Source organism: Solea solea, chromosome 19, assembly GCF_958295425.1.
Source record: "Solea solea chromosome 19, fSolSol10.1, whole genome shotgun sequence".
NCBI lineage: Eukaryota > Metazoa > Chordata > Actinopteri > Pleuronectiformes > Soleidae > Solea > Solea solea.
Genome location: NC_081152.1, coordinates 491950 through 503987, shown reverse-complemented (window position 1 = coordinate 503987; position 12038 = coordinate 491950). Strand labels below are relative to the sequence as shown.

General features: G+C 35.0%; 1 protein-coding gene across 2 annotated transcripts in view; it reads right to left on the bottom strand.

The window, feature by feature from the left end:
- ccni (cyclin I) overlaps positions 1 to 12038 on the bottom strand; it is a 32527-nt gene that overhangs the window by 15114 nt on the left and 5375 nt on the right. The window contains exons 4-5 of one of the 2 annotated variants that reach the window (XM_058616769.1): positions 10748 to 10822; positions 10381 to 10521 (exon numbers count right to left, since the gene is read on the bottom strand). The exons of the other annotated variant lie outside the window; for it this stretch is intronic. Of the exons in view, the coding sequence (XP_058472752.1) occupies positions 10381 to 10521; positions 10748 to 10822 (216 nt within the window). The remainder of the gene's footprint in view (positions 1 to 10380; positions 10522 to 10747; positions 10823 to 12038) is intronic. 2 annotated transcript variants of the gene reach the window in all.

Sequence of the window (12038 nt, the reverse complement as noted above, 5' to 3'; positions counted from 1 at the left end):
ATGCTATAGTATGACTTTTTTGTCACATTTTGGACGACATACTATACTATGACCTTTTTGTCACATTTTGGACGACATACAAACCTATGACTTTTTTTGTCACGTTTTGGACGACATGCTATAGTAAGACTTTTTTGTCACATTTTGGACGACATGCAAACCTTTGACTTTTTTGTCAAATTTTGGACGACATGCTATAGTATGACTTTTTTGTCACATTTTGTACGACATGCAAACCTTTGACTTTTTTGTCAAATTTTGGACGACATGCTATAGTATGACTTTTTTGTCACATTTTGTACGACATGCAAACCTATGACTTTTTTGTCACATTTTGAACGACGTACTAAAGTATGACTTTTTTGTCACATTTTGGACGACATGCTATACTATGTCTTTTTTGTCACATTTTGGACGACATGCAAACCTGTTACTTATTTGTCAAATTTTGGACAACATGCTACAGTATGACTTTTTCGTCACATTTTGGACGACATGCTACAGTATGACTTTTTGTCACGTTTTGGACGACATGCTATAGTATGACTTTTTTGTCAAATTTTGGACGACATGCTATAGTATGACTTTTTTGTCAAATTTTGGACGACATGCTATAGTATGACTTTTTTTCACGTTTTGGACGACATGCAAACCTATGACTTTTTTGTCACATTTTGAACGACGTACTAAAGTATGACTTTTTTGTCACATTTTGGACGACATGCTATACTATGTCTTTTCTGTCACATTTTGGACGACATGCTAACCTGTGACTTTTTTGTCATATTTTGGACGACATACAAACCTATGACTTTTTTTGTCACATTTTGGACGACATGCTACAGTATGACTTTTTTGTCACATTTTGGACGACATGCTAAAGTATGACTTATTCGTCACGTTTTGGACGACATGCTATAGTATGACTTTTTCGTCACGTTTTGGACGACATGCTATAGTATGACTTTTTTGTCAAATTTTGGACGACATGCTATAGTATGACTTTTTCGTCAAATTTTGGACGACATGCAAACCTATGACTTTTTGTCACGTTTTGGACGACATGCTATAGTATGACTTTTTTGTCACATTTTGGACGACATGCTATAGTATGACTTTTTTGTCACGTTTTGGACGACATCCAAACCTATGACTTTTTTGTCACGTTTTGGACGACATGCTATAGTATGACTTTTTTGTCACATTTTGAACGACGTGCTAATCTATGGCTTTTTTGTCACATTTTGGACGACATGCTAATCTATGACTTTTTTGTCACTTTTTGGACGACATGCTATAGTATGACTTTTTTGTCATATTTTGGACGACATACTAAAATTTGACTTTTTGGACGACATGCTAACCTATGACTTTTTCGTCACATTTTGGACGACATACAAACCTATGACTTTTTCGTCACATTTTGGACGACATGCTATAGTATGACTTTTTCGTCACATTTTGGACGACATACAAACCTATGACTTTTTCGTCACATTTTGGACGACATGCTATAGTATGACTTTTTTGTCACGTTTTGGACGACATGCTATAGTATGACTTTTTTGTCACATTTTGGACGACATACTATACTATGACTTTTTTGTCACATTTTGAACGACATGCAAACCTATGACTTTTTTGTCACATTTTGGACGACATACTATACTATGACTTTTTTGCCAAATTTTGGACGACATGCTATACTATGACTTTTTTGTCACATTTTGGACGACATGCTATAGTATGACTTTTTTGTCACGTTTTGGACGACATGCTATAGTATGACTTTTTGTCACATTTTGTACGACATGCAAACCTATGACTTTTTTTCACGTTTTGGACGACGTACTAAAATATGACTTTTTTGTCACATTTTGGACGACATGCTATAGCACGACTTTTTTGTCACGTTTTGGACACATGCTATAGTATGACTTTTTTGTCACGTTTTGGACGACATGCTATAGTATGACTTTTTTGTCACATTTTGGACGACATACAAACCTATGACTTTTTTTGACACGTTTTGGACGACATGCTATAGTATGACTTTTTTGTCACATTTTGGACGACATGCAAACCTATGACTTTTTTGTCAAATTTTGGACGACATGCTATAGTATGACTTTTTTGTCACATTTTGTACGACATGCAAACCTATGACTTTTTTGTCACATTTTGAACGACGTACTAAAGTATGACTTTTTTGTCACATTTTGGACGACATGCTATACTATGTCTTTTCTGTCACATTTTGGACGACATGCAAACCTGTGACTTTTTTGTCATATTTTGGACGACATACTAACCTATGACTTTTTTTGTCACGTTTTGGACGACATGCTATAGTATGACTTTTTTGTCACATTTTGGACGACATACTATACTATGACCTTTTTGTCACATTTTGGACGACATACAAACCTATGACTTTTTTTGTCACGTTTTGGACGACATGCTATAGTAAGACTTTTTTGTCACATTTTGGACGACATGCAAACCTTTGACTTTTTTGTCAAATTTTGGACGACATGCTATAGTATGACTTTTTTGTCACATTTTGTACGACATGCAAACCTTTGACTTTTTTGTCAAATTTTGGACGACATGCTATAGTATGACTTTTTTGTCACATTTTGTACGACATGCAAACCTATGACTTTTTTGTCACATTTTGAACGACGTACTAAAGTATGACTTTTTTGTCACATTTTGGACGACATGCTATACTATGTCTTTTTTGTCACATTTTGGACGACATGCAAACCTGTTACTTATTTGTCAAATTTTGGACAACATGCTACAGTATGACTTTTTCGTCACATTTTGGACGACATGCTACAGTATGACTTTTTGTCACGTTTTGGACGACATGCTATAGTATGACTTTTTTGTCAAATTTTGGACGACATGCTATAGTATGACTTTTTTGTCAAATTTTGGACGACATGCTATAGTATGACTTTTTTTCACGTTTTGGACGACATGCAAACCTATGACTTTTTTGTCACATTTTGAACGACGTACTAAAGTATGACTTTTTTGTCACATTTTGGACGACATGCTATACTATGTCTTTTCTGTCACATTTTGGACGACATGCTAACCTGTGACTTTTTTGTCATATTTTGGACGACATACAAACCTATGACTTTTTTTGTCACATTTTGGACGACATGCTACAGTATGACTTTTTTGTCACATTTTGGACGACATGCTAAAGTATGACTTATTCGTCACGTTTTGGACGACATGCTATAGTATGACTTTTTCGTCACGTTTTGGACGACATGCTATAGTATGACTTTTTTGTCAAATTTTGGACGACATGCTATAGTATGACTTTTTCGTCAAATTTTGGACGACATGCAAACCTATGACTTTTTGTCACGTTTTGGACGACATGCTATAGTATGACTTTTTTGTCACATTTTGGACGACATGCTATAGTATGACTTTTTTGTCACGTTTTGGACGACATCCAAACCTATGACTTTTTTGTCACGTTTTGGACGACATGCTATAGTATGACTTTTTTGTCACATTTTGAACGACGTGCTAATCTATGGCTTTTTTGTCACATTTTGGACGACATGCTAATCTATGACTTTTTTGTCACTTTTTGGACGACATGCTATAGTATGACTTTTTTGTCATATTTTGGACGACATACTAAAATTTGACTTTTTGGACGACATGCTAACCTATGACTTTTTCGTCACATTTTGGACGACATACAAACCTATGACTTTTTCGTCACATTTTGGACGACATGCTATAGTATGACTTTTTCGTCACATTTTGGACGACATACAAACCTATGACTTTTTCGTCACATTTTGGACGACATGCTATAGTATGACTTTTTTGTCACGTTTTGGACGACATGCTATAGTATGACTTTTTTGTCACATTTTGGACGACATACTATACTATGACTTTTTTGTCACATTTTGAACGACATGCAAACCTATGACTTTTTTGTCACATTTTGGACGACATACTATACTATGACTTTTTTGCCAAATTTTGGACGACATGCTATACTATGACTTTTTTGTCACATTTTGGACGACATGCTATAGTATGACTTTTTTGTCACGTTTTGGACGACATGCTATAGTATGACTTTTTGTCACATTTTGTACGACATGCAAACCTATGACTTTTTTTCACGTTTTGGACGACGTACTAAAATATGACTTTTTTGTCACATTTTGGACGACATGCTATAGCACGACTTTTTTGTCACGTTTTGGACACATGCTATAGTATGACTTTTTTGTCACGTTTTGGACGACATGCTATAGTATGACTTTTTTGTCACATTTTGGACGACATACAAACCTATGACTTTTTTTGACACGTTTTGGACGACATGCTATAGTATGACTTTTTTGTCACATTTTGGACGACATGCAAACCTATGACTTTTTTGTCAAATTTTGGACGACATGCTATAGTATGACTTTTTTGTCACATTTTGTACGACATGCAAACCTATGACTTTTTTGTCACATTTTGAACGACGTACTAAAGTATGACTTTTTTGTCACATTTTGGACGACATGCTATACTATGTCTTTTCTGTCACATTTTGGACGACATGCAAACCTGTGACTTTTTTGTCATATTTTGGACGACATACTAACCTATGACTTTTTTTGTCACGTTTTGGACGACATGCTATAGTATGACTTTTTTGTCACATTTTGGACGACATACTATACTATGACCTTTTTGTCACATTTTGGACGACATACAAACCTATGACTTTTTTTGTCACGTTTTGGACGACATGCTATAGTAAGACTTTTTTGTCACATTTTGGACGACATGCAAACCTTTGACTTTTTTGTCAAATTTTGGACGACATGCTATAGTATGACTTTTTTGTCACATTTTGTACGACATGCAAACCTTTGACTTTTTTGTCAAATTTTGGACGACATGCTATAGTATGACTTTTTTGTCACATTTTGTACGACATGCAAACCTATGACTTTTTTGTCACATTTTGAACGACGTACTAAAGTATGACTTTTTTGTCACATTTTGGACGACATGCTATACTATGTCTTTTTTGTCACATTTTGGACGACATGCAAACCTGTTACTTATTTGTCAAATTTTGGACAACATGCTACAGTATGACTTTTTCGTCACATTTTGGACGACATGCTACAGTATGACTTTTTGTCACGTTTTGGACGACATGCTATAGTATGACTTTTTTGTCAAATTTTGGACGACATGCTATAGTATGACTTTTTTGTCAAATTTTGGACGACATGCTATAGTATGACTTTTTTTCACGTTTTGGACGACGTACTAAAGTATGACTTTTTTGTCAGATTTTGGACGACATGCTATAGCACGACTTTTTTGTCACGTTTTGGACACATGCTATAGTATGACTTTTTTGTCACGTTTTGGACGACATGCTATAGTATGACTTTTTTGTCACATTTTGGACGACATACAAACCTATGACTTTTTTGTCACATTTTGGACGACATGCAAACCTATGACTTTTTTGTCAAATTTTGGACGACATGCTATAGTATGACTTTTTTGTCACATTTTGAACGACGTACTAAAGTATGACTTTTTTGTCACATTTTGGACGACATGCTATACTATGTCTTTTCTGTCACATTTTGGACGACATACTCACCTATGACTTTTTTGTCATATTTTGGACGACATACTCACCTATGACTTTTTTTGTCACATTTTGGACGACATGCTATACTATGACTTTTTTGTCAAATTTTGGACAACATGCTACAGTATGACTTTTTTGTCACATTTTGAATGACGTACTAAAGTATGACTTTTTTGTCACATTTTGAATGACGTACTAAAGTATGACTTTTTTGTCACGTTTTGGACGACGTACTAAAGTATGACTTTTTTGTCACATTTTGGACGACATGCTATACTATGTCTTTTTTGTCACATTTTGGACGACATGCAAACCTGTGACTTTTTCGTCACATTTTGGACGACATGCTACAGTATGACTTTTTGTCACGTTTTGGACGACATGCTATAGTATGACTTTTTTGTCAAATTTTGGACAACATGCTACAGTATGACTTTTTTGTCACATTTTGAATGACGTACTAAAGTATGACTTTTTTGTCACATTTTGAATGACGTACTAAAGTATGACTTTTTTGTCACGTTTTGGACGACGTACTAAAGTATGACTTTTTTGTCACATTTTGGACGACATGCTATACTATGTCTTTTTTGTCACATTTTGGACGACATGCAAACCTGTGACTTTTTCGTCACATTTTGGACGACATGCTACAGTATGACTTTTTGTCACGTTTTGGACGACATGCTATAGTATGACTTTTTTGTCAAATTTTGGACGACATGCTATAGTATGACTTTTTTGTCAAATTTTGGACGACATGCTATAGTATGACTTTTTTGTCACGTTTTGGATGACATGCTATAGTATGACTTTTTTGTCAAATTTTGGACGACATGCTATAGTATGACTTTTTTGTCAAATTTTGGACGACGTGCTACAGTATGACTTTTTGTCACGTTTTGGACGACATGCTATAGTATGACTTTTTTGTCAAATTTTGGACGACATGCTACAGTATGACTTTTTGTCACGTTTTGGACGACATGCTATAGTATGACTTTTTTGTCAAATTTTGGACGACATGCTATAGTATGACTTTTTTGTCAAATTTTGGACGACATGCTATAGTATGACTTTTTTGTCACGTTTTGGACGACGTACTAAAGTATGACTTTTTTGTCACATTTTGGACGACATGCTATAGTATGACTTTTTTGTCACGTTTTGGACGACATGCTATAGTATGACTTTTTTGTCACATTTTGGACGACATGCTATAGGATGACTTTTTTGTCACGTTTTGGACGACATGCTATAGTATGACTTTTTGTCACATTTTGGACGACATACTATGACTTTTTCGTCACATTTTGGACGACATACTAACCTATGACTTTTTTTGTCACATTTTGGACGACATGCTATACTATGACTTTTTTGTCACATTTTGTACGACGTACGAAAGTATGACTTTTTTGTCACATTTTGGACGACATGCTATACTATGTCTTTTTTGTCACATTTTGGACGACATGCAAACCTGTGACTTTTTTGTCAAATTTTGGACAACATGCTACAGTATGACTTTTTCGTCACATTTTGGACGACATGCTACAGTATGACTTTTTGTCACGTTTTGGACGACATGCTATAGTATGACTTTTTTGTCAAATTTTGGACGACATGCTATAGTATGACTTTTTTGTCAAATTTTGGACGACATGCTATAGTATGACTTTTTTGTCACATTTTGGATGACATGCTATAGTATGACTTTTTTGTCACATTTTGAATGACGTATTAAAGTATGACTTTTTTGCCACGTTTTGGACGACATGCTAACCTATGACTTTTTTGTCACATTTTGGACGACATGCTATACTATGACTTTTTTGTCAAATTTTGGACAACATTACAGTATGACTTTTTCGTCACATTTTGGACGACATGCTACAGTATGACTTTTTGTCACGTTTTGGACGACATGCTATAGTATGACTTTTTTGTCAAATTTTGGACGACATGCTATAGTATGACTTTTTTGTCACGTTTTGGATGACATGCTATAGTATGACTTTTTTGTCACATTTTGAATGACGTATTAAAGTATGACTTTTTTGCCACGTTTTGGACGACATGCTATAGTATGACTTTTTTGTCACGTTTTGGACGACATGCTGTAGTATGACTTTTTTGTCACATTTTGGACGACATGCTATAGCATGACTTTTTTGTCACATTTTGGACGACATGCTATAGCATGACTTTTTGTCAAATTTTGGACGACATGCTATAGTATGACTTTTTTGTCACATTTTGGACGACATGCTATAGTATGACTTTTTTGTCACGTTTTGGACGACATGCTTTAGTATGACTTTTTTGTCACGTTTTGGACGACATGCTGTAGTATGACTTTTCTGTCACATTTTGGACGACATACTATACTATGACTTTTTTGCCAAATTTTGGACGACATGCTATAGTATGACTTTTTTGTCACATTTTGGACCACATGCTATCGTATGACTTTTTTGTCACATTTTGGACGACATGCAAACCTGTGACTTTTTTGTCATATTTTGAACGACGTACTAAAGTATGACTTTTTTGTCACATTTTGGACGACATGCTATAGCATGACTTTTTTGTCACATTTTGGACGACATGCAAACCTATGACTTTTTTGTCACATTTTGTACGACATGCAAACCTATGACTTTTTTGTCACATTTTGTACGACGTACTAAAGTATGACTTTTTTGTCACATTTTGGACGACATGCAAACCTGTGACTTTTTTGTCATATTTTGGACGACATACTAACCTATGACTTTTTTTGTCACATTTTGGACGACATGCAAACCTATGACTTTTTTGTCACATTTTGAACGATGTACTAAAGTATGACTTTTTTGTCACATTTTGAACGATGTACTAAAGTATGACTTTTTTGTCACATTTTGGACGACATGCTATACTATGTCTTTTTTGTCACATTTTGGACGACATGCTATAGTATGACTTTTTTGTCAAATTTTGGACGACATGCTATAGTATGACTTTTTTGTCAAATTTTGGACGACATGCTATGTATGACTTTTTTGTCACGTTTTGGACGACATACAAACCTATGACTTTTATTGTCACATTTTGGACGACATGCTATAGTATGACTTTTTTGTCACATTTTGAATGACGTACTAAAGTATGACTTTTTTTCCACGTTTTGGATGACATGCTATAGTATGACTTTTTTGTCACATTTTGAATGACGTATTAAAGTATGACTTTTTTGCCACGTTTTGGACGACATGCTATAGTATGACTTTTTTGTCACGTTTTGGACGACATGCTGTAGTATGACTTTTTTGTCACATTTTGGACGACATGCTATAGCATGACTTTTTTGTCACATTTTGGACGACATGCTATAGCATGACTTTTTGTCAAATTTTGGACGACATGCTATAGTATGACTTTTTTGTCACATTTTGGACGACATGCTATAGTATGACTTTTTTGTCACGTTTTGGACGACATGCTTTAGTATGACTTTTTTGTCACGTTTTGGACGACATGCTGTAGTATGACTTTTTTGTCACATTTTGGACGACATACTATACTATGACTTTTTTGCCAAATTTTGGACGACATGCTATAGTATGACTTTTTTGTCACATTTTGGACCACATGCTATCGTATGACTTTTTTGTCACATTTTGGACGACATGCAAACCTGTGACTTTTTTGTCATATTTTGAACGACGTACTAAAGTATGACTTTTTTGTCACATTTTGGACGACATGCTATAGCATGACTTTTTTGTCACATTTTGGACGACATGCAAACCTATGACTTTTTTGTCACATTTTGTACGACATGCAAACCTATGACTTTTTTGTCACATTTTGTACGACGTACTAAAGTATGACTTTTTGGTCACATTTTGGACGACATGCAAACCTGTGACTTTTTTGTCATATTTTGGACGACATACTAACCTATGACTTTTTTTGTCACATTTTGGACGACATGCAAACCTATGACTTTTTTGTCACATTTTGAACGATGTACTAAAGTATGACTTTTTTGTCACATTTTGAACGATGTACTAAAGTATGACTTTTTTGTCACATTTTGGACGACATGCTATACTATGTCTTTTTTGTCACATTTTGGACGACATGCTATAGTATGACTTTTTTGTCAAATTTTGGACGACATGCTATAGTATGACTTTTTTGTCAAATTTTGGACGACATGCTATGTATGACTTTTTTGTCACGTTTTGGACGACATACAAACCTATGACTTTTATTGTCACATTTTGGACGACATGCTATAGTATGACTTTTTTGTCACATTTTGAATGACGTACTAAAGTATGACTTTTTTTCCACGTTTTGGACGACATGCTATAGTATGACTTTTTTGTCACATTTTGGACAACATACAAACCTATGACTTTTATTGTCACATTTTGGACAACATGCTATAGTATGACTTTTTTGTCACGACATACTAAAGTATGACATTTTTGTCACATTTTGGACGACATACTATCGTCCAAAATACTATGACTTTTATTGTCACATTTTGGACGACATGCTAACCTATGGCTTTTTCGTCACGTTTTGGACGATATACTAAAGTATGACTTTTATTGTCACATTTTGGACGACATGCTAACCTATGACTTTTTCGTCACGTTTTGGACGACATGCAAACCTATGACTTTTTTGTCACGTTTTGGACGACATACAATGTGCAGGAAGTCCAAGGCTGTGGCCGTGTGCAGGTCCCAGTTCAGCTTGTCCAGGATGATCCGCTCCATCCTTAAAATCTCTGACGGAGAACAACCACAACTGCTGGAGTGGACCAGCTCCTTCAGAGAGGGCACACACTGACACACACACACAGAGTTGCAGTCATCTCAGTACATTGTAACCCTCCTGAAACATCCAAGTATTTGTTAATTAATGAATTCTCTGCGTATAATGTTTTTATTTTGTTACTTTACATTAGTTATTACGTCTGTACAGTGGAACTTTTTCCATCACTTCATTGGAATGCATGCAGATAATGCAGGAAACATGGTTTTATTTTATTTGTATCATGTTTGTGTTCACCTCATCTTCCTCACACGTTTTTGCACCCAGGAAGAAGCAGGCGATGGCGATGCAGCGTAGGTATTTTGGACGAGCCTGGAAAAAAAAAACTCTGTCCAAATCAATCAACCCAAAAAGTAATAATACATTTCCAGTCTTTTGTTTTTCATTATAGTTCTGTTCTTGATGAATAAAGTCCTCCTGAGTACAAGAGCATTGTCATTTATTTATTAACAAAATAAAATCTGTGCTCATCCTGTGCAATTAAACATTTCCTTTGACATGTAAGAAGCACTTTTTAATGACTCTAATACATCTTACGTTAAAAATGTAAACATATGAGGAACTGCACTGGTTTGTAGGTAAATGTATGAGACAATGAGCCTCTTACACAGACATGCACACAGAGCTCCTGATAATCCAGGTCTTGAACGTCCTATTCCTCAAAGTCATACTTGAGTATGTCACCCAAAAATTGCCAAAATAGTCATAGTTTAGTATGTCGTCCAAAATGAGACAAAAATGTTATAGTTTAGTATGTCGCCCAAAATGTGACGAAAAAGCCATAGGTTAGCATGTTGTCCAAAATGTGACAAAAAACTCATAGGTTAGCATGTTGTCCAAAATGTGACAAAAAAGTTATACATTAGTATGTCGTCCAAAACGTGACAAAAAAGTTATACATTAGTATGTCGTGAAAAATGTGACAGAAAAGTCATACTTTAGTATGTCGTCCAAAATGTGACGAAAAAGCCATAGGTTAGTATGTCGTGAAAAACGTGACAAAAAAGTCATAGTATAGCATGTCGTCCAAAATGTGACAAAAAACACATAGGTTAGTATGTCGCCCAAAATGTGACAAAAAACTCATAGGTTGGTATGTCGTCCAAAACATGACCAAACAGTCATACTATAGCATGTCGTCCAAAACGTGACAAAAAAGTCATACTTTAGTATGTTGTTCAAAATGTGACAAAAAAAAGTCATAGGTTTGCATGTCGTCCAAAATGTGACAAAAAAGTCATAGGTAAGTATGTTGTGAAAATGTGACAAAAAAGTCATACTTTAGTATGTCGTTCAAAATGTGACAAAAAAGTCATAGGTTTGCATGTCGTCCAAAACGTGACAAAAAAGTCATACTTTAGTATGTTGTTCAAAATGTGACAAAAAAGTCATACTTTAGTATGTTGTTCAAAATGTGACAAAAAAGTCATAGGTTTGCATGTCGTCCAAAACGTGACAAAAAAGTCATACTTTAGTATGTTGTTCAAAATGTGACAAAAAAGTCATACTATAGCATGTCGTCCAAAAT